Source organism: Sander lucioperca, chromosome 22 (assembly GCF_008315115.2).
Source record: "Sander lucioperca isolate FBNREF2018 chromosome 22, SLUC_FBN_1.2, whole genome shotgun sequence".
NCBI classification, from domain to species: domain Eukaryota; kingdom Metazoa; phylum Chordata; class Actinopteri; order Perciformes; family Percidae; genus Sander; species Sander lucioperca.
In genome coordinates, this window is record NC_050194.1 from 10198807 (window position 1) to 10221813 (window position 23007).

The 23007-nt window shown below is 42.5% G+C and overlaps 5 protein-coding genes across 15 annotated transcripts in view; 3 read left to right on the forward strand and 2 right to left on the reverse strand.

The window, feature by feature from the left end:
• grid2ipb (glutamate receptor, ionotropic, delta 2 (Grid2) interacting protein, b) overlaps nt 1-4130 on the reverse strand; it is a 53241-nt gene extending 49111 nt beyond the window's left edge. For 3 of the 6 annotated variants that reach the window (XM_031291321.2, XM_035997667.1, XM_035997666.1), the window contains exon 1: nt 395-865. In XM_031291321.2, coding sequence (XP_031147181.2) covers nt 395-470 — 76 coding nt within the window. In that variant the 5' untranslated portion in view covers nt 471-865. Of the gene's footprint in view, nt 1-394; nt 866-2729; nt 2879-4022 lie in introns of those variants that run through there. The other 3 variants (XM_035997670.1, XM_031291323.2, XM_035997668.1) reach the window with 2 other exon arrangements.
• mlst8 (MTOR associated protein, LST8 homolog (S. cerevisiae)) lies at nt 863-22996 on the reverse strand. 2 transcript variants are annotated; one of them, XM_031291339.2, is made up of 10 exons: nt 22883-22996; nt 22401-22578; nt 21520-21571; nt 21246-21408; nt 21085-21160; nt 20781-20933; nt 19524-19648; nt 19270-19433; nt 17808-17933; nt 863-888 (listed from the first exon to the last, which is right to left on the reverse strand). In XM_031291339.2, the coding sequence occupies exons 2-9, from the start codon at nt 22527-22529 to the stop codon at nt 17815-17817; spliced, it is 981 nt and encodes a 326-aa protein (XP_031147199.1). In that variant the 5' UTR covers nt 22530-22578; nt 22883-22996; the 3' UTR covers nt 863-888; nt 17808-17814. The 2 variants fall into 2 exon arrangements, with proteins under 2 accessions (XP_031147199.1, XP_031147197.1); XM_031291337.2 differs by lacking the exon at nt 863-888 and having other exon boundaries at nt 17210-17933.
• zdhhc4 (zinc finger DHHC-type palmitoyltransferase 4) lies at nt 3611-6785 on the forward strand. Of its 2 annotated transcripts, XM_031291335.2 has the most exons (7): nt 3611-3768; nt 4075-4201; nt 4330-4403; nt 4830-5008; nt 5614-5739; nt 5856-6100; nt 6216-6515. In XM_031291335.2, the coding sequence occupies exons 2-7, from the start codon at nt 4079-4081 to the stop codon at nt 6513-6515; spliced, it is 1047 nt and encodes a 348-aa protein (XP_031147195.2). In that variant the 5' UTR covers nt 3611-3768; nt 4075-4078. The 2 variants fall into 2 exon arrangements, with proteins under 2 accessions (XP_031147195.2, XP_035853564.1); XM_035997671.1 differs by lacking the exon at nt 3611-3768 and having other exon boundaries at nt 4079-4201; nt 6216-6785.
• LOC116044275 (phosphoglycolate phosphatase) lies at nt 9319-12095 on the forward strand. Its single transcript, XM_031291341.2, has 2 exons — nt 9319-10177; nt 11016-12095. Exons 1-2 carry the CDS (start codon nt 9583-9585, stop codon nt 11339-11341), a joined length of 921 nt encoding a protein of 306 aa, XP_031147201.1. The 5' UTR covers nt 9319-9582; the 3' UTR covers nt 11342-12095.
• Nucleotides 12214-17144, forward strand: bricd5 (BRICHOS domain containing 5). Of its 4 annotated transcripts, none has more exons than XM_031291342.2 (6): nt 12214-12741; nt 13182-13319; nt 13541-13717; nt 13800-13907; nt 15231-15384; nt 16613-17144. In XM_031291342.2, the coding sequence occupies exons 1-6, from the start codon at nt 12688-12690 to the stop codon at nt 16705-16707; spliced, it is 726 nt and encodes a 241-aa protein (XP_031147202.1). In that variant the 5' UTR covers nt 12214-12687; the 3' UTR covers nt 16708-17144. The 4 variants fall into 4 exon arrangements, with proteins under 4 accessions (XP_031147202.1, XP_031147203.1, XP_031147204.1 ...); XM_031291343.2 differs by having other exon boundaries at nt 15234-15384; XM_031291344.2 differs by having other exon boundaries at nt 13541-13690.
• Nucleotides 22997-23007: the final 11 nt, after the last annotated feature.

Genomic DNA, 23007 nt, shown 5'->3' on the forward strand with positions numbered 1-23007 from the left:
GTGCACATTCAAGTCTATTCTGTTAAATGGTAATTATGCAACAGAGCACACCACTGGCTGCACTGATGATGTCTAAGCAGGTAAGAGATACAAATTGGCATCAAATAACAACCATATATGAGTTAAATTGGCAAATACAGAGGCACTTTTGGCACTTCAAGGCCAAACTTTGGAATGAAATATTAAAATGAGAATGAACTAATCCACATGTGACAGACTAAAAAAACATCTCCAATATGACAAATACTGAATTACAAAAATGGACATGTTGGCTTTTGCAGAATATAATCAACTATAAACCCTCTGGCTAACCCCTCTGGAAGCTAATGATGTGCTCCACAGGCCACAACGCAGCAGGATTCACACAGTGGACCAAGCTGACAAAAAGACTTACAGAAATCTTTAGATGGACACCGAGAGCCCCGCCGGAAAGAGTATCTGCCTTTTTTGTTTTGCAAAAATCTCTTCATCTTGAATGTCAAATAGCAGGCGGCCTGCTAGCAGCCTGTTATCCAATCCAGCCTTCTCAAATGTAACGTTTAAAAAAGGAACTAGAACCAACCCAAAGTCAAACAGAAAGGTTGACGAACTTAAAACATTGTCCCATTCTTCCACCCTTAAACCACAGCAGTGTCCACATGAGCAAAGGGTGAGTGTGCATGAGAAGCGAGCGCAGTCTCTGTGTGAGTGTGTCAAGGAGTTAGTCCTGCGTCTCATCCCAGATTCATCCTAAGGCCAGCCTGCTTGCACAGTGTTAATCAGAAAACTGGGACGCATGCACCCGCGCACCTCAGTTCCATAATCATTCTCTCTCCAAAAAGGGTATTGTGAGGCCTCATTTTTCTATAAATACACCAATGTGTCTTTTTCCTCCTCCTCCTCCTCCTCCTCTCTTGGCTAGGTGGCTCTCGGAGGGACCGCTCCTGGCCCAGAATCGCTCTGCGTCGCTGCAAGAAAGCCTGATGAGTACTAATTGGAGCGTCTGCATGCCTGGAATGCTGTGTGTCCATGTGTGTGAGCACACTGGAATGTTCAGTCCATTGAGAAGGAGCAAGGGGCAATCTGAGACTTTAGCCTGTAGGATTAGTAGGATTATGAGCTGAATCTTCAGTGTTCCTCCAGCCCCCCTGTCATTAATACTGCAGGAACACATGCTCCCCTGCATTAATGAATAAAGGAATTGTGCATACAGCATGAAAAGTATTACCTGGTGGTACGTCCGAATGAATGACAGAACACGCACAGTGTGAAGATACAGTCTGTATCAAAGGCTGAGTTTAGGTCAAAGCTGGAGAGTAAACATTCACAATTTAAGACTGACAGCACACAGCAGGTGCAACAGAAGCCACTATGTGTATTAGGTGAGTATACAGTAGCATCATCCAAATTCTTCTGATTAAATTTGTTTGTAAAAAAAAAAAAAAAAAAAAAAAATAGAAGACCCTGGTGAAAATTGGTGGAGTCTATGCGTTGATTTCAGCCTGTTCATTCTGTATCCCTGAGTTGGATTTGTGAGCTGGTAGCAGCTTTGCATTGTTGTCTGACTGACAGCCTCTTTTTTTAACTAATCCTTCTAATCCTTGTGATTTTAATGTTGTAAATTACCAAATATTGGGGGCGCCTGGATAGCTCACCTGGTTAAGCGTGCACCCCATGTATGGAGGCTCGGTCCTTGCTGCGGCCGCGGACCTGTTGCCCTTTGCTGCATGTCATTCCCCCTCTCTCTCCCCCTTTCCTGTCTTCAGCTGCCCTGTTTAATAAAGGCCTAAAGTGCCCAAAAAAGTATCTTTTTTTAAAAAAAAATTACAAAATATTATACAGAACAAATAATAAGGAGTGAAAGAGTATAAGCTGTAGAGCCCTCACAATATCCCTGCGGTAGTAAAATCATCATGTCATAGAAAAAGAAATTAGTTAAAATGAGATTTGTTTCTTTTGGCAAGGTGGTGGAACAATGTCACAATGCCCTACTCAAGAAGAAATGCTTTAACCTTATTGATATTTTACTTAGAGCTCAACTATCCTACCTCCACCTTTAAATATGAGCGATTATGTAGAGGGAAAATATATCAAAAACAGGTTATATCATGTTATTGTTAGGGCACCTCAAATACACTTCTCCTATGATGTTAAGTCAGTAGTAGGTTTGTCAATAAAAGCAGTTAACATGTTGCAGTCAGTAATTCATTTAAATGGGAATTCATTACAGCTGAAGAGAAAGTCCTAAGGAAGCACGCAATAAGGAGCAGGCAGTCTGGTACCATCTGAATAATTAAACACAAATGGCTGTTTCTACAAACAGACACTGCTCACTCCAATCAAACGCTTCTCTTACACTACAGCCAAGACAGTTACTCATGTGTGACCAGACAGAAAACTGACATTTCACAGGCAATAGAGTCTGATAAATCATTTCACTCAGTTCGTAATAAATAAGTTATTCATTCTTCCTCAAATACATCAGTCATACATTTGAGCATATCTACAGCATAGTTGAGATGTTTTCATAAAAAAACAAATAAAAAACAAAGGGACCTGAAATAATGTATCTTCATACCAAGCAAAACTGGCACTTCATTAGTCATAAATGGGCTATTATTTTGAAACGCTTCTCAACCTCAAACTGTAACTGCAAATACACTCAATGCATTGTGACCAACCACAAATCTAACATAAGGAAAATCTAAAATGATCAACACGCCCCCGCAGCACATGCACACCTCTCATACCTTTTTAAACAGCATCCATAGATGTCCATGCACAGCTCCAGAGTAATGCTCCCCTCTCCAGCACTGCGAGTTGTAATATGAGTGCTGGGCCATGTCGGCAACTAGATCCAACAGGTGTCTTGTGATGCCTTGTTGCATTGTGTGGAGCACTGGATGGCAGTGACAGAGAGAAAACAATACTAAGTAGCTGGAGCCAAAATGCTGCTGGATTTTAAGTCTGACTTGGAGGAAGTAATGTGATCTTTGCAGGTAATAAACTGAACTCCTAAATCCAAGTGTAAGCTTACAGTAAGTGCATCAAATCTCCTCTTTATTCAGAAAACAACCCAATTTTTCGATAAACACATGGGAGACTGGCCACTTTTGGCTGTGATGGTGAATATGTGATGGTTATAGTTGAAAGGGGTTTTTTTAATCAGAGAAAAGGCTTCCAAGACACTCTAAAATGGGTGAAAACATTAGTCTGACTATTCATTATGAATAAGGTTTGAAAAAGAATGCAGGGTTATGTAATTAGTGTGGATCTTATTAGCATTGTATACAGTATATAAGGAAAACTATTAATATTTGGACATACTTCACATGTATATCGACTTGAAGATAGATCATACTGACCAGGGTTCAAAATTAACTTTTTCGTCCACCAGCCAAATGGCTAGTCAATGTTCACATTTCACCAGCCACTCTATAGATTACCAAATAGATACCATTGTTTTTTTGGCTGGTGAGTGTAGTGTGTATAGCAAATCTACCAGCCACTTGCATATTTTACCAGCATTTGGCTGGTGGATGGTGTTAATTTGGAACCCTGATACTGACACATCCTTTCACCCACCCTCCTGCAGCTGTGTCAGCCTCAGAAGGTTAGCACAACCCCTCAGCTGTTAGCTTGGAATTTAGCTACATCGATGCTAAGGAAGTAGCGTTGTTTACAGAGCAGCACCAAAAGTGATGCTAGTGGTCCTAGCGCTAACCAAACCTACTATGTTGTCATGAGATAAAACACTAAAAGGCAGCTATGCGTGACCTCGACTAGAAGGTAATGGGGGAAATGAATGAGTTTATGGCTTCAGGAAGTAAAGAAAGCGGGAATGGATATGCAGCTTTGCTAACGTAGGGGTTGGGTACGGTTGGGTACTGACATAGGTTAGCTGCTAACGTTAAACTTGTTCATCTGAGTAGTTTAAGAAGACACCCTAAGCTACATTATTTCGTGTACGAGTCTTTGCCGTGTTTAAACAAACACAAACCCCTAATAGTAACACTACTATAGCTTCTTGTTGAGTTTGCTACCTGTTCGTGGTGAGTTTGTACCATAAACACCTGTTGTGTCGTCTCTCTGTAGCCGCATGGATTTCCTCACTCTGTTCGCTGTCTACGTTGTAGTGGTGCTGACATGTATAGTCCTAGTCTGCAAATACTCAGGCCAGCAGCAGACTCCCTTTAATATCATCTTCAACTATGTAGGAAAGGTAAGAAAAGAAGCAGTTTAACTGTACTTCCACAAACTGACACTGTGTGGCGCAGTTAGACTAATTAATCACAATACAAAGACAGCATGTCCACTGCAATTAAAAGCTGCTGACACTTCTCTTCACAGGTAGTTGCACCATTCACGCCAAAATGGCTCCAAAAGTTTTCACAATGGACCTTGCACAGGCTGTTTCATCAAAGGTTTGTAGTTGAAGTGTTTCCAGAAATAAATACACTGTTGTAATATATTTTAAGTCTGTATCAGAATCAGTTTTATTGGCCAAGTATGCATACATACACAAGGAATTTGACTTCGGTAGATGTTAACACTCTATATATTCAACAAATAGACATGTAGTAGTAGTAACATACTGTACAATAGAGACAACAATATACATATAGGCACATATCAACATAATATACAAAAGTACAAATATACAAATAAGACATAATATCAAGACAAGTACACATGGAGTGGGATGTAAAGTGCAAAAAGTAATAGTGCAAAGTAGTGTGCAAGATGCATATTGGAAATCTGTATAATGGCCTAATATTGTATTTTTCATTACAGTATCAAACAGTCCTGTATATTTGCATTCATTCTTTGTCATTTGCTTTTAATTGCAGGAACAACATGTTCATCTATCTGCATATCCTGCTCGAGGTTGCTGTGTGTGCAGAGTTCACCTATGAGGTGTTTGGCTTCTGCAGGCAGATGGACACCACTCTGACCAGCCTGTGTGTGCCTTACGTCCTGCTGACCATCAAGACCTACTTCTTCTACCTCTGCATCAAGAAAGATCCAGGTTTATATTATATGTGCTGAAGTATATTCAAACCTACTTGTTATTGGCTGCAATGTTAGGACATAGTATATGTGGCTCGTTGAGGTGTGGCATATGTAACACTTTTACACTTTGATTTGAAATGTATTCTTTGTCTGTGTGATGCCATATTTTAGAGCCTTATGAGTAATAACTAGGTATGTTGGGAATTACATATCACCCATGTACATCAGTAATTTCATTTTGACACGTGGAGGGTAAAACTGTGTTTTGGAGGAGTCTGGTAATGAAGGGACAGGTATACACAGCATCACCCATGGTGCAGTTAAATAGGCTGGGAATGCCAGATGCAGTGTGCTCATTTCCACTCTATTGAATGTTTTGTTATTGGCTAATAATTTCCCTACAAGGACCATTTAATTTAGTCTTGAAGAGTAACGCTGGTCTGCCTTACAACTGGTTATAAGGCCCTTGTAGATTGTGGGGATTCAGAAAAGCAGTAAAGTAGATCATTTCAACTGGTGTTTTACAAGAATAGCCCAAAAGAAGAATCACCGACAAGTTAGTTCTCAGACAGTGTTTTAAGTTATTACACTTATTCTTTTCTCTCCTCTCGGCTCTGGCAGGCACAGTGACGAAGAAGAAAATCGCTGGACAGCTGCACATCTATCCGTATGACAGGAGACTGTTTCACCCGGGAGTCTCCTGTGAAACCTGTCAACTCGTCAAACCAGCTCGCTCTAAACACTGCAGTGAGTAAATAAATAGTAATACACATGCATCATAGTAAATAGTGTGTATTTTATAACACACTGTAACACAGAATCCTATTCGGTGCTCACTGCTGTAAACGCTGTCTGTATTTCAGGGGTCTGCAACAGGTGTGTCCAACGTTTTGACCACCACTGTGTCTGGGTGAACAACTGCATCGGTGCTCAGAACACTCGTTACTTCTTGCTTTACCTCTTTAGCATGTGCGCCATGGCGGGAGACATTGCCGTACTAACAGGAGACATGCTGTTACATGCCGTACTGCAGTCAGGGCTTCTGAGGGCCAGTTATCTAGATGAGTATGGCCAGCAGCAGCCAGCAGGGCCTCTGTTTGTTGTACAGGTGAGACTCAGCACTGCTGACATATTGTGTATCAAACGCTGCAACCATGTTTATTTCCAAGTTTAATATCTCATGTTGAAGAAAACTTATGTTCTTTTTCCTTCTGTCCGTCCAGCATCTGTTTCTGACCTTCCCCCGAATCATCTTCATGCTGGGATTTCTGGTCTTTGTCTTCTTCCTCCTGGCGGGTTATGCCCTTTTCCATTCCTACCTGGCTCTCGTCAACCAGACCTCCAATGAGTGGTACAAAAGTCGAGGTTACGTGTGTCAGCACTGCCACCCAACTGCAACAGCAGACCATCTCTCTAGCCCAGCGCCAGACCACTCTAAAAGGTACTACTACAGCAGAGGGCTACTCCAAAATCTGGGAGAGATTTTCTTTCCTCTACAACCTGTTAAGAAAAAAGACAACTGAAAAAAAAAAAAAAAAAAAGATACTGCCGTCTGTGTTGTTATGCTGCATTTACTGTACATCCCCTTGGATTCCCTGGGGTTTATTGTCCCTAAGAACTGTTGCTGACTGAAGAAATAAAGTTTACGTTAGCGATTTCTTTATGGACTCCCATGTCTATCTCTCACAAGGTGTCATGTATTGGAAAGCTCAGGCAACCTTGGCAGCAAATACAAAATAATTCTTGTTGGATCAAATCATCATCGGTAATTAAATGTTCTAACCGTAAGCCTTTTTCACTCCTTTTTATTCTTTGCCTGCCATCAACTAAAGCATGAACGCTTCCAAAGCTGTAACATATGTCCACCCATTGTCGTTTTCTCAATACTTGATCATGGCATTAGGACTCGGCTTTCGAATATGTTTTACTTTATGTATTTTTTTTTTTTATCAGGGATGGGTGTATTTTAAGGTTAGGTAGGGATTTAAAATAAATTATGTATTGAAATAATTTCTAAAGTTCAAATTCTGTGTCAGGGGTCAACAAAGCCAGCAGGGGGAGCTACACTGACGTTCATTACAATTCAACAGTGTTATTAAACAGGTGTGCTAGTTGGACAGCCCAGAAGCAAAATGGTACTCTCATTTACATGCTACGGGATAGGGACGGTGGCCCTGAGATGCAAAACACAACATTGAACAATACACTGACAAAATAAAACAATATTTTACAAAAGACAGCAACATTACAGAAAACACATTGACATGTTGAGGTGTTGTCTAATTTGTTCATGTGTATATTCTTTTTTTGTGTGTTTTCTGATATGGTTGTGTCATGTACTACTGTGTTGGGGGTAGCAGCTTTTTTCTTACATTTCTTTAGCATCAAACATAGCTTCCATTGGGTTTTGAACACTTGCCCTTAAGACTTACGGGCAAGACCGGGTGGTAGCTAGGGGCAGGGGTGGGCTCATCCCACCTAAACGTGAGTCTTGCCCACCCAATCAAAAAGTTAAGAAAATGTGTTCAGCCAATGGAAAAAATAACACAGAAAATACAGTTTTTAACTTCTGATTGGGTGAGCAGCCTTCGGTTTTGTGGAAGTCATACATGCAAAAAAATACTATAACTGTGCTTGGCAGGACTTGAAAAGAAGTGTGGAACCAGAAAAACAAGCAGACCACACCCACACAGTGCGTCTCACTATCTTTGTGGGGACCTGTCATTGACATAATGCATTCCCTAGCCCCTTACCCTAACCTTAACCATCACAACTAAATGCCTAACCTTAACCCTAACCATAACCTAATTCTATCCCTAATCCTAAATCCAAGTCTTAACCCTCAAACAGCCCTTTAAAGTTGTGGGGTCCAGCATTTTGGTCCCACAAAGCTGTCCAGACCCCACAAGTATACTGTATTCCCAGTTTTCAGACCCCACGAGTTAAACAACAAACACACACACACACACACACACACACACACACACACACACACACACACACACACACACACACACACACATACACATACACATACACACACACAAAGTGTTCTTTGGAAGTTCCACCTGCAAAAGAATAATAGTTGAAACACACACGCACATTTATAGTACATATCAAATCCTAGCATCATTTCAATTTTAAAGAAGAATTTCAAAATTACTGCATGAACTTTCTTCATGCAACATTACTGGTTACAATGATACATAAAAAAAAAAACTTTCGTTTGTACATTCAAAACAAAGCATTAGCTTTAATATTGTGATTTTGAATGTGCCGTGTGGCATTGCATTAATAAAGGGAAATAACAAAAAGATGTATGATCTGTTTGCCCTCCAGCTTGCTAAGGTATGATGAGATGACATCATGCCTTGAATAATATGCTTTTAATTCAACCCCCCACTTCATGTGTCCCCACCAATGTTGAAATGAAACCTACCACACTATAGGCCGGCTGTCATTTAAACCTGCAACCTTTGGACTACTAGTCTGTCTCTCTAACATTTGGGCTGCCTACCGCCCAAGTTGCCCACCTAGGATTTCTACCAGCCCACCCTAATATAGCAGCTTAAAAGGGGCCCTGCTTATGGGAGCTGTAGTTTGATGCTAAGAAGATTACTTAAAGTAGTAGCTGTGTAGCTTAGAATATTATTCATTCGGAGACTTGAAAGCGGAGGAAGTACACGGGCCTCTGTAAAAGGGGACTGTGTGATACCACTTAGACGCACCACTTTTGGACAAAACGTATTGTCAATAATAGGAGGTCAACTCTGGAATAGCTTGCCCCTCCCAATAAGAGTGTGTCTTTTAAAACAGTGGCTTCTAGAAAACCAGAGATGCACTCACTTTTAACAGTCACACATTTCTTTACCCATACACTTTCACTGGTAAATCGAATGCAGTATAGAGGTGGATGAATAACGTCTTTGTCATATATCATGCATCATGTATTTGTGTTTTGTTTTGCTTGTTTGTTTTGTCATGTCACTATTATGTGTACCTTTTTAATGTATAGTGAATGAGTGCTGTATGACTGCTGGTTGTCTCGGTTAGTCTTATGTTACCTGCCTAGGGACTGCAGATGGAAAGTAGTTATTTTAACTAATTCTGGCATATTTACATGGTGTTTTTATACAACAATGTTCATAAATATGCATGGTCCCTATCAAATAAACCAATAAAATAAAAGGTCTCAGGGTTTTTTTGGAAAGAAAAATACAGGTTGTGATTGTGAGAATAGACTGTAGAGTTGTGAGCAGGGGTTAGTGACAGAATCTTGACCGGAAGTGAGGACTTGTTGGTATGTTGTTCCTGCCCCTTTAAGCCGGTGCGGAAGTAACCGCAGAAACGATGCAACCAATGATGCAACCAACCTACATCCAGGGATGTAACACGCAGTGGAAGGTCAGGTTTTTATCTCCGTTGCATTTCAACACTTTAAACTTATTAAACCAAACAACTGCTACAAAAGGCAAAGCTAGGCGTTTTCGCATACAGTAGTACTGAACTTTATGACAGCTCTACGTGCGTGACTCCTCGGACAGCAGCTAACAGTTATTCATTGTTAAATCTGACAGCGCGTCTGCCCTGATGTCTGGGTCAAAATGTGCACGGCTGAGCGCGGCGCTCGCTAAACAAGTGCTGGACTCGGTGGACAGCGTTCTGTTTGACTGCGACGGGGTCATCTGGCGGGGGGACCAGGCCGTCCCCGGCGCCCCTCAAGTCATAAACCTGCTCAAGGAAAACGGCAAGAAGGTCTTCTTCGTCACCAACAACAGCACCAAGACGAGAAAGATGTACGTCGACAAATTGTCTGTGTTGGGGTTCAACGCGAAAGAAGACGAGGTGTTCGGGACGGCGTACTGCTCCGCCATGTACCTGAAGACTGTGTGCAAGCTGGAGGGCAAAGTGTACCTGATAGGAAGCAACGCAATGAGAGAGGAGATGGAGGCGGTGGGGCTCCAGCAGACCGGGGTGGGACCTGACCACGTCCTCGGGAAGCAGACCGACTGGGCCAACGTGCCTCTGGATCCCGAGGTGAAGGCTGTGGTTGTCGGTTTCGACGAACATTTCAGTTACATGAAGCTGAACCGAGCCATGCAGTACCTGACCCAGCCGGGCTGTCTGTTTGTGGGAACCAACAGGGACACCAGGTTGCCCCTGGAGGGAGGCAAGGCTGTCCCAGGTAGGAATACTCATTATGGATGCACACACATTACAGATTAACACAGTCATTAGCTTCTACACACTTAAGGCTAAGACTCAACACAATTGAGCAACCACTTGTAGCACCCTTCCCCCTGCTATATACTCTCAAACCTGCACAGACTCTCAAGGAAATCATGCTGAATACTCAGTCAAACTATAAAATGCCAAACACTTGTCAGATGCATACTTGAAAAAACAAAACTAATAAAGATTAAGTCTTATTCCTAGTACTTCCTAGTTTTATTATTATTATTATTATTATTATTATTATGATGATGGGGACCCACAGGCCTATCTGTAAAATGTGTAAATGATTTGGCACCTACATGTCTGAACCTAAATGCTCCACCCATCCAAAATGCTCTTAATAGTTGACACTTCAGTATATAAAGTTTTTAACTGCAAAACAAAACAAGGCCTAATATCTCACCCAAACATATTCAGGAGCCTTTTTAAGGCCAATTGGAATTAAATAGATTTTACGTTTTGAGCTCTTATAGTTGAGGTGAATGAAACATAATGTCTGCACCACAAGCCAAAATTAAGTTTCAAAACTTATCAGAAATTTGAGCTTGATTTGATCTACCTGATGCAGATGCTGTGAGCTCAAGACAAAGCAAGTATTAGATCGCCCGACCTAATAAGTTGTAAGAAAGTTCAAGCTCCACAAGAACTTATATATGCATCTAAGTGGATTGCTTTCCTCTTCACAGGTTAATGAAACTGTCCATTAATAAAACAGGTAATGAGGTCAAATAGCTGGGATGGGTAGGGGGAATTGAGTAAAAGGTCTCCTCACCTCCCACTCCTCCCAGGTACAGGCTGCTTGCTGCAGGCTGTGGAGACTGCAGCCCAGCGCCAGGCCCAGACGGTGGGCAAACCCAACCACTTCATGTTTGACTGCGTGGCCTCCCAGTTCGGCGTGGACCCCGACCGCTGCCTGATGGTGGGCGACCGCTTGGACACGGACATCATGCTGGGCTCCAACTGCGGCCTGAAGACCCTCCTCACCCTCACGGGGGTCAGCACTGTGGCGGACGCCGAGGCCCATCAGAAGAGCGGCTGCGCGGAGAGGCAGGGGATGGTGCCGGATTATTACGTGGAGAGCATCGCGGAGCTTCTTCCAGCTCTGCAGGGATGAAACTGCTGTCGGGACCGGAGTGTAGCTGCGTGATGATAGCGTATCGGTTTCAAACCTGAGGGATTTGGCTAGCCTGTCACATGCCACACTCCACTGTCTTCTAAAAGGGAATATTTTTCATGAAGATTTATATAATTAAAATGATTTCTATAACAAAGTCACAACCATGCAGCTGGCTGATGCGCGACAGATGAGAAAAAGACTAATTTATTTAACTAAACCATTATTAAAACATGCTAATTTAACACGATATAAATGATTGATTTATCATAAATAACATAAGAACAATGATTTACAGTATTGTTTCAATCGTTCCTTTTTTGAGGAAAGGAGTAAAAAAAAAAAAAAAGTGTACTTTAAAGACCCAGTCTGTGATGCAATCTCCCCTTAAGCAACTCCAAGTCAAACTCAATGAGGGAAATGAGCACACAAAATGTGCTAACAGTTTGGTAATATACTATGTGTTCAGGTTTACAGCTGTTTTAAAGTCTAGAAATAACAGGCACATAACTTGAGCTTTCTGTTTTTTTATGTATTTACACACCTCAGCAGAAAGTGCAAACATTTGCAGTAACATTCATGGGATGGTGCAATGATACCCAGTTTTGTCATGTCAGTACACTAGTAAAAACGTGATTAATAGAATGGCATAAATGTTTTTAAGGTAATCCAGTCTTCCTTTTACCTTTCTGTGTTCTCTGACTTGTCCTTGACTCACCCAATCACTGAAAGCAATGCTTAAATCTGTAATAAAAAACACAAACTATCTTTACTAAAAATCAGCGTCTGCTCTCTGTGGCTTTAAGTTCAAAGTGAACGCGGCAAACTTCCTTCTAAGTCCCGTGCTTAAAGTCACCCTGGGCTGTCATCGGCTGGATGCTGCAACAGTCAGAACCGAGTATCACCTCTCACCTGATGAGAGAGGCTTTCCAAGTTGCACCTGCCTCACCCCTTTGTCCATTGTCTGGGCCTGGGGAGGGAGGCCAATTCCTCTCCTGTAAGTGTGTGTTTGAGTGAGGGGGGGACCCAGGGGCTATGGAAAGATGGGTACTGTTAGAGAGGCATATTAAGTCATATTAGACTTTTTAAAAAGGAGGAAATTGCAGGAAGACCAAACCAGAAAATTGAGTTTGGCAAGATTCAGAGATTCTGTGTGAAGTGGGTGACTGTTTTGGTAGGGAGACAGGGAGACCAAAGGAGGAGGAGGAGGCGGGGGGGGGGGGGGGGTCTGCAGGGACAAAGACAAGCAGGCCAGGTGTATTGAGTCTCAGTCATGACCACAGCTCAATGCCGGTAGCTACGACAAGGGAGCAGACAGAGTGAGAGGAGCCGTCAAGGGACACAGGATGGTGAGGTGTTGGAAACATTCAGAAAACCGTTTGGAGGAAGCACAGTGCACGGTAAGCAGATGGCTTTTAATTTAACTTCTCTGGCCGGACTCTTTGTTTTTGGCTTACAAACTAATCCATCCAGTGGGGTGGAACTTCCAGATATTGCATAATGTAAAAAAAAAAAAGTTACACTTATACTTGAAGGTATAAACATAAACAAGTCAAACATTTATGACATAACGCTTCTTTCAGTAAGTGTCCTTTGGTTTTTGTCATGACAAGTTATGGTTAGAGTTAAGAGTTCATGTGTCATGACTGTGTCATGACACTTATGTAGATACCTTCAAGTAAAGTGTTACAAAAAAAAAATCTCAGCTGCCAGTCAGAAAGCGCTTAAATCCGGCTGGTGGCTTGTGTTGGTTTCTCACCCTGCTACAGTTTGACGTTTTATGTCGAGTACTGTTTAAATAGCCTGTCACTGGTTCTTGCGTGTGAACACTTCTCTTCAGGATGGGGGCTCTGCTGCGTCCTCCCAGTCCCACTTCCCACACAAGGCATTCTGGGTCAGCCTCACCGCCTCTCTGCTCCTGGTCATCATCGGCCTCGGTTTGACGGGGCACCTGGGGCTGTCGCAGCCTCACTCTGAGGTATGCTCACGCTAATGTACTACTTCTGTGGGATTCTTGCTGTTCTGAGTTTGTACCTTCGGGGCTGAATGCACTTATTGGAAGTCACTTTGGTTAAAAGCATCAGCTAAATGAGAGATGTAATGTATACTGTATGACTGTCACCACACCAGATATTGCCTACATCATTTCTGACCTAAGGTGGTCATTGCTTGCATTAATCAGAGTCTGCTTTTTTGAAGTCTTTACAGATTGTCCGAATCACAGTTCCAGATCAGACCGGGGTTCTGATTAACCAGTCAGCCGTTGTGGACCAGCAGAATGACCTGGTGACTTTCTCTGTCACCTCACCTGCAAATCAGACGTCCACTGTGCTCTTTGATGTCAAACGTGTACGTCCAGGGGATATGCACCAGATTGTAATGTGTTTTTATTGGTAATGATCTTTTCTGACTGTGTTCACGACGGGAGAGATGTGATTGTCTTGCTGTCCTGTTGCAGCGTTTGATATGTTACAAACCTGTCGACCAGGACAGCTGCTTCCTGCGAACGATGGAGAAGTCCGACTACGACAACGTGCAGTCCCTCCTCCACGAGTCAACGCACAAGGTAACGGCGACATTTCCACACGAGAGAACTGAACGCTCGTGTTATATTACAGGGCCTCCTTCGCTGCGTTCAGGACATGCGAGACTGCAAAGCTTAAGATTGAAAAAAAAATGCACCTGGGCTAATGAAGAAAAGGGAAAGTTAAGGGCTTTGCCCTTTTAGCTGTGCCAGGTGATTAAAAAGCCACTGCCTCACTAATGTGTGAACTGGCATTTTTGACCGTGACTCATAGCTTTGTCCCAGAAGCACCACTGAGCCAGGACCTGTTGGGTTTCAGAGGTTTTGCATGACTTCCCCGCCGCCCTACAAAGAGAGGGGTCAAGCATACACTGCCGTATGAAGAGTCGTATAGTCTCCCTCTCTCGCCTTCCACGGCTGAATTCCTCAGCACATTTGATCCCTCCAGGCCCCCCTCAGCGTGCCCGGGATCTGCTTACAGGAGGCAGCGAGCCTGAGCCCTGGAGTGGGCACAATGGCCACTCTGTGTGAGGGCTTTTTAGCTTTTTAAGACTCCTCTGTTGGATTAAAATACAGTCTGAAACTGGTTAGTGAGGGAAGGGCCTGTGTGTATCTGCTCTGTGACAAATACCTGGATCTCTCAAATTGATTCGGTTCTGAATTAAGCCCCTCAGATATGATCTGTGAATAGCCACGATGTGGGGCCTTGCAAGAACGCTGAGATGAGATTTCTGTTTCTCTGCCTTATCATCTTTTTTTGCACAATAGCATTATTTCCACCCGGGGTTGAGTCTCTTGAGCATTTTTTTTTTTTTTGTGATCCTGTCTCGTGGTGTCACATATCTCATACAGCTCCTCAGTGTTGATGGCGGTCATTTAATCTATGATAAGAGGGGAAGGGCCCTTATGGATGGATGGAGAGTAGATGTGGTCTGTCCCTCTATTCTGCAGCACAATGGTCTTCTTGGTTGTTTTCAGCAGAGGAAAACTGGTTGTTACGTGACCCACTCAAGCACAACAGTGCTTTAAGTGGTTCACTATCAGAGCCAATCAGAGGTGTAAGTGGTGCAATTACACCCAGGCTTTGTGGCGAATAAGAGGGCAAATGTGCGGCCGTGTTGATCTCATCAGCGAAGATGTCAGGCTAGCAGCAGCTCCAGTTTCAATCTTGGTTTTCTTCTTCATGTCTCCCTTGCTTTGACTCCAATGTATTCATTTTGCGTTGTCACTGTGATATGATTTCTCACACTTATTAAATGACACGGCAGCTCTGGAGTCGCCATTCAATTCCTGCAGGGGACAAAACTCTTTGGTCTGTTGTGGATTTTTTTTTTTTCTGTTGAGATGTTGTGATACTGTCCCTAGCAGAGTCAGTTCCAGCTGTCGGGGAATGAGACCCGGAGGCAGACGGAGTACCTGGGAGTGCTGGCAGCCAGTCAGGTGGATGTGTCCACGCTGGAGGAGCCTCTCCAGGCTCTGTGTCAGGACAGCTCCATCCACTGGACCCGCAGGGTCGAGGGTGAGAACAGCCAGACTTGTATTCTGGAGAGGTTTGCTCCATTATTGTTGTTCAAAAACAAACGAACACATCAGTGAGTCACAACATTGCAATGGGTGTTAGTTCCTTCAGTAGCATGAACACGGCCACTGTAAGTCAATCCCACATACACCATCCTGCTGCCGTACTGTAAATACTCATGAAAGAACCAAATGTGTTTGTCCGCCACTGAAAATAGTCCCCAACAAATGCCCTAGTTACTCCTGTTTAACTGCTGTTTGCTAAAAGCTAGAGTGCCCAGCTGTCTCATAAGCCTTAGTCTTTTTAAAATAATATACTTTATATGTAAATATAATATATACTATATATTTTGACTTGTTTTCTTTGAGATTTATGTATTTAGTAGACATAAATTGGTTTCATGTTGACTGCTAGAGAAGTCAGAAAGTATTTGGAGATAGACTAACACTATGAGGTTACAGTGGGAACAATTATGATGATATACTGTGTTTTTATTTTAGCTGTACACTGACATTTTGGAGAAAAGTGTCGAATGGCATGTTCTCTTAATTATCAGTAAAGTATGCGTGGTCGTATTACGCAGCAGAAGTTCAGGATTTATTTGTCAGTACAGTACCCACTGACACTGTATGACGGGAGCTTTTAAAATAAAATGAGCCAGCTGGCAACTCCATAACGAACCAACTTGTCAGACTGAAACCTAAAACTAATTTACAGTATGACGTACAGTGACCTTTCCACTGCTGCAGTAAATGAATGGCTGGTAAAAACATTATACCTACAGTATACTCACTCAACAATCTACATGTGGTCACATTTTTCAACATACAGAAGTAGCATTAATATCATACTTTAATCAGGCTGCTGTTAAGACCATAAATTGTGTGTCTAAATCGTAGGGGACATGACTTTCGTGAATCTGTTATATAATTTGTATAAGCTTTACTGCCAAGAAAAACAAATGTATTTTCAATTGTTATTCATACCTTAAAGTTGTGACAGATAATTTAATGTGTCAAGGCAAGTGGGGTACGCTTTTCTCTATAAAGTGTGACATTTGGGTAATGTTTGCAAAATTAGATAATATTTTGAATTCAGGTTATTCCATCATTCATAGTTTTCTACCATTCAACAGTAAATGCTGCGCTGCATCCACAACAGTGACCTGCGTATTGTCAAGGATTCTGTCATGTTCTTTTAGTCACTGTGTTCTCCGTCTTGTTTTCAGGCCCGGGGAAACAGAGGCTGGTCTACTTCTGCATCGACATCTGCTTTCCCAGCAATATCTGCGTGTCGGTGTGCTTCTACTACCTGCCAGAGTGACTGTGTATTCTCTTCATCTCCTCCCAGCAAGAAGATCAGGGAAACAAAAGTTGTCTTTTAAGCTCCCTCTACAAGAAAAAAAAAATAGAAAAAGATAGCAGAACAAAAGCCAGCTTTGACTGTTTCCTCTGTGCCATACAGCTGCCAGTAAACCAGTGAAGCAGCCAACCCTTCCAGTCCATTTCCATCCTTCCGAGAGAGAAGAGATGGAGACAGGCTGTCATGGTTATTGCCAAAGCCCCATCGTCACTCTCTTCATCTGTAATACCCTCTCTGGTGGACACTTCAGAGATTACAGAAGAAAGATCCGCTTTTTTGTTTTGGTGTACGTGCCTCTAATTGTATTTCCTGTAACCCGCTGCTGCAGTATAATTATGTGTAACCGTTCCAGTCGCAACAAGAGTGTTTTGATCCGTCTAATAAAAGACTGTTGTGTATTTGTGGGCAATTCTTCTTCAGTAGACTAGATAGAAAAACAAAAAGAAAAGAGGAATGACTAAACTCAAAGACTGTAAGGACTTTACTGCGGAATCAATTTCTGTACATCATTTTCTCTTGACACTTCCTAACGCACATGGGATTATTAAGAATAGCACAACCTAACTTGGAATAAAGAGTATCGAATGAATTCTACATTATCACACGAGGAATAAATCGATTCCGCTGCACATCCAAGATGAAGTGAAACGTGGTTAACACAATAAATATGGTGCACTATAAAAACAAAGAGTTGAGAGGCTCTCCTATTGTGCACAGAGTGATGAGGTTAAAAACATGAAGGGTTGTTGATGAATACTTCATATTTGAATCCGACTTATACCGATTTCTACACCCTTGGTGCAGACGTTTTCCCATACAACGGCTTAGATTTGGTGCAAAATGGTGTGCTTGGCCCTTTAAGATTTTCGACTTTGCTGCTATGCCGAGTACTTAAGGGCATCTGGCATGAAAGAGCACTGTAGAAATCTTGGAACACACAGCTGAGATTCATCGTGATGTTCCCAATTGAGGCACATCCTGCAAAGAGTCCACACTTTTCTGTCCTTGTTTCACCTCTGCACAGACTGCCTGCAATCTCCGGTCTCTTCATCTCTTTCCTCCTCCTCGTCAGCCCAGCACGCTGTCATTGAAGGCCAGACACACCACGGCCTTCTGGTGGCCGCTGTATTCCCTCTTGATCTCCCCGGTCTCCACGCACCACAGACGGGCCAGGTTGTCTGAGGAGGCTGTGGATGGAAACAGGAGTCAGAAACCTGAAATTCACCTCAAGTGTATTGGAAGTTTTCAAACATTTACCTGCTTCTCTCTAAAAGGCTCTCATCGTCATTTAATCTGTGCCTAAATACACAGTAGTATTTATGGAAAAAACATCTATATTGATGAAATATAGGACGAAATATAAGACATTTTCACGGCAAATATACTGTGCTGTACTGCAAATATTCATAAATTACATTAATGAAAGCAATGTGAGGTTATATGTGCATGCCTAACCCTAACCCACAAAAAAACTTTATGACCGAAAAAGACTTCATTAACTTACAAACTGTTCCAAGGCTTCCTCATGAAAATCTTTTTCAATTGCAACTTTAAAGACAGCAAATGCATATAACAGAACTCAGTTTGCATTACTGCAGTGTAAAGGCCGATTTATGCTTCTGCGTTAAATCGACGGCGTGGGAACGTATGTGTTAGGGGTGTGCATCTTTCCCTTATAAGACGATCCGATACGTATCTAGGTATATGGGCTACGATACGCTTCACGGACAATACATTTTAATAAGGAACGATGCAGTGCGATTCGATTCCATGTTGGAACGATTCGGTGCGATGAGATACAATTCATTCTGACAGATAGTTAATATTCGTTTTATGTACACACATTCATTTCCAATTATAAATAAAAAAACAAGCATTGCCTATCTTCAAATAAATATATACAGTGCTCAGCATAAGTGAATACACCATGCTAAAGTTGACTAAAAAGAGGAATAAAAAAAATCATCATTTGGAAATTGATCTTAACGCCTTAATTAAAGAAATGAGGACAAATCCAACCTTTAAGGACACCAATTTTCTTTGTGAATGAATAATGTATCGTAAATAAATAAATGTTCTTCCTTAAAATACAGTGGGCATAAGTAAGTACACCCCTCTGTTAAATTCCCATAGAGGAAGGCAGATTTTTGTTTTTAAAGGCCAGTTATTTCATGGATCCAGGATACTATGCATCCTGATAAAGTTCCCTTGGCCTTTGGAATTAAAATAGCCCCACATCATCACATACCCTTCACCATACCTAGAGATTGGCATGGGGTACTTTCCATAAAATCATCTCTCAATGCAAATCAAACCAGCTATTAGGCTAACTGAAATAGAACCATACAAATGACTTTTATGACTCTTATGTGTGATCCTTGCGTTTATTGTCTCACGGCGAGTAACGCTGCTCCGATTGCGAGATGATCATTTAGGATCTCATTGTAGAAATGGTGTTGACGCGAGCGTATTGACATTGCCATGTAGTGATAAAAAGCCATTCGCCAGGGCTCATGTACTGACCAGTGACAATATACTGGGAGTCTCCGGAGAAGGCACAGTCCCACATCCAGCCTCTGGACGTCTCTCCGGGATTGTTGCTCTTGATGCTCAGCTCCGTCATCAGGGAGAAGTTGGACGTCCTCCAGATCTTACAGGTCTGGTCTGCTGAGCAGGTGGCCAACAGGCTGGAGATGACGACGAACACAACAAGTTGGGTTACGTCGGCGACGGCATCGGAGAACAATTCATACTGTGTAGCGGAGGAGGGCACTCACGTGGAATCAGGGCTAAACTTGCAGCGGAGGGAGTAGCGTTTGTGTGCGGGGATCTTAGTCTTGGGGATGAGCTGAGTCACCTCATCTCCGATGCCTCCAGCAAGGTTCCACACATAACAGTTTCCCTGTTAAGGAGAACAGAGATCATGTTTTAATCATTTCATATAATTCTTTTTTAGGGCTTATTCCCTTTATTTAGAACAGCTGAAGGGAGTCAAGAAATGGGGGAGAGAGAGGGGATATGACACGCAGCAAAGGGCCTCAGGTCGGATTCAAACCCAGAGTTTCACCAAGTCAAATTTAAGAATTTTTAAGACCTTTTTAAGACCATTATGAAATGTAAGACCTTTATCACATCAACTAAACCCTAAATTCAGGTTTTTTTTTCAAGCCAAGTATCGCTAAAGAATAAAATCTGTTTTATGTCTGTGGTACAATCCGAAAGAGACTCAAGCCAATTACACGAAAGCTGATTGGCTGCAATATAAGCTGTATGTTGGTCTCATTTGTAGTCGTAATACAGAAAAAATTATATTTGGACTATCCGAAGGAAGAACTACAACACCACAGAACTGAAATAAAGAGCATTAGAGGTAGCGCTGCACGGACGTAGGAAATGTAAGACCTGTTTAAAATCATTTAAGACATAGAACACAATACTTCAACGAATGTAAGACTTTTTAAGACCCAGTGGAAACCCTGGAACCTGGGCTGCTGGCAAGGACTGAGCCTACATGGAGCGCGCGCTCTACCAGGTGAGCTAGAGGCCATCCCGTTATTTAATATAACTTAAAAGGTGCTCTAAGCGATGTCACGCGTTTTTTAGGCTACAACATTTTTTGTCGCATACAGCAAACATCTCCTCACTATCCGCGAGCTGCCTGTCCCCTGAACAAACTGTAAAAAAAAAAAAAAAAAAAAAACGTGGTCTATGTAGACAGCCCAGGCTCTACAAACAGAAACAAAAACAAACTGCGGCAACCTGCATCACCAAACATAAACAGTGTTCTAGCGTTCCAGCCAATAACAGACAAGAAGGATTTTGGGGTGGGGTTTGGGGGGGGAGGGGGGGGGGGGGTTAGTGCGCGGAAGGGAGGGGACGGGATGAGGAGGAGGGAGGGGCGAGCTAGTCTCAGTTTTGTTTGACAATACTTCGAACGTCAACAAGAAGTAACCTCACCCAACATCGCTTAGAGCACCTTTAACACACCAAAGTATCAATACACAGCACTCTTTTCAGACTGTTTGGGTACTGACCGAGCTGTTGACAGCTGCCATGTAACTGGCATCTGGGTCAATGTGAACTGAGTTGACCGAGACCTCTGGCTCAGGAATCAGCTGTTCGTTGTGGTCAGTCTTCAGATCCCAGACATGAATCACTCCACTCTGGTCTCCGACAATGAGCTCTGCCTGAAAAACACACAACGCTGACTGTTGTCTTGACATTTTCCAGCAGTTTGCACATACTCTGACTTATAATGAAACATATCCTTTTCCACTAAAATAACAAGTAGTAAACAAACATATTACAACCAACTGATGAATCAGTTTAATGTATCACCTGGTTGGGATGCAGGCATACACAGTTTATTGGAGCATTGACCTGGAATATCCTTTGACACTGTAGGTTTCTTGACCTGGGAGGAGCAGTAGGGATCAAAGTTAGGTTCGTTGAACGCAGAGCGAATGTGTTTTTAGCACAACGAGCGTCCTTTGCAGTACCTAAGGTCCCATATGCGAGCCATGCAGTCCTCTCCTCCTGTGTACATCCAGCGGCCGTCTTCGTGGAAGCCCACGGACGTGATGTTCTTGCTAACGCCATCGTAGTTGATCACCGGGTTGGGGTTGTTGGAGTTCAGGTCGTACATGCGGATGTGCTGATAACCTAAAAAAAAAAAGCAGAGTGGAAATCACTGTGATATACTGTATAGCAGCTATGCGTTTAATTATCCAATCAAGGAGAAGGAGAAGGTTTGAGAGAGAATTCTTAACCAACCTGCAGCTGCAATCATGCTCCTGTCAGGTGTGACCTCAAGTGAATTCACTTGCTGGGAGCAAATGTTAAGGAGTGGATTGTTTAGGTTATTTCTATAATATTTCACAGCTTGGTTACAAGTAGTCCTCTCCTTATACTTAAAACCAGAGGGACACACTGTAGTGATGATGCCATCTAAAGACACATCCTGGAGCTGCTCCAAAGACAGTAAACAACAGCTCCTTTGAAGGCATCCATGTTGATTTTTACACAATAGTAGAAGGTTATTTTATATAGTCTCTTTTCCCGCTGTTAATTCATAAACTCCAAAGAAATATGTCAGTGGAAACTTAAATCTTCGTTTCCAACTAAGCAGCGGTGTAGTCTACGTGATACGCAGGTACACGCAGTATACCCACTAAGAAAGCTCCAGGATTTCCATATACCCACTTAAAAATGCTCAATGACACGCAACAACATACTTTCCATTATGTTTTTGATATATTTTGAATTGTCATCTGTGTTTTTCTTCTTCACATAGGCTAAATAAAGGTATTTCCACCGTAAATTGGTGCATAAAAGGGTACCTGAATAGTATTCAGGTACACTTTTCCTGTATTCAGTGAATACAGGAAATTAAGTTGTTGATGCTCCAAACTTCCCTGGGGGAGGACACCCAGACCCCCCACTTTGATATGCCCCCCCCCCACCCTCCCCCAAAGGCAGATTCTGGCCAATATACAGTACAGTATACCCACTACAATACATTAGACTACACAACTGCAGCTAAGACAACCATGTATGTGTTTGTATGATCTGCCAACTGTCCAAATCATTTAAATATCACAGTATAAACTCTGTTCCAGATTGCATTTGTCAGAGCGCACTGTTTGAGAGGATACAGAGTCCTGGTGCTGGACTGTCCTGGTGCAGATCCCGCTGTGAGCCTGCCAGAACCGGACAGTGTGGTCGTATCCAGCCGTGGCCAGAATGACCGGGTCGCTGCCCACCGTCCCCGGGTTCACATTCATGGTTGACTGCTGGCTGTCAGTGCTCAGAGTGAGGCATGTAGCTATGACACTGCAGGGAAATACAGGAGACAGTCAGCTGCTGCAGTTTTTCGAACGTTAAATTAACATTTTAAACAGGAAAGTGGTTTATTTTATTGTCATATTGTGGACATAAAAGATTCAATGTATAACGTGCAGGCTAACATTAGCAAAGTAGCCTAGCTAACGCTATGTGTAAGGGCCATGCAATGCAGGCAGTTAGCTAACGTTTCTACTTTACAAGCTAACACATTGTGACTGTAAGGACATTTCACTGCAGGATGTTACGACCACTTCGACTGCTCAACAGAATAAATCGGACAATTTTAGATTACCTTTGGTGTTGACGACAAATCAGTACGTCCCCGTAAAGTTTCCCTTAGCAACATACGACGATATTTCAATTGTTCCGTTTTGATAACCAGCGCTTTGCAGCCATCTAGTGACTTATTTTATCATA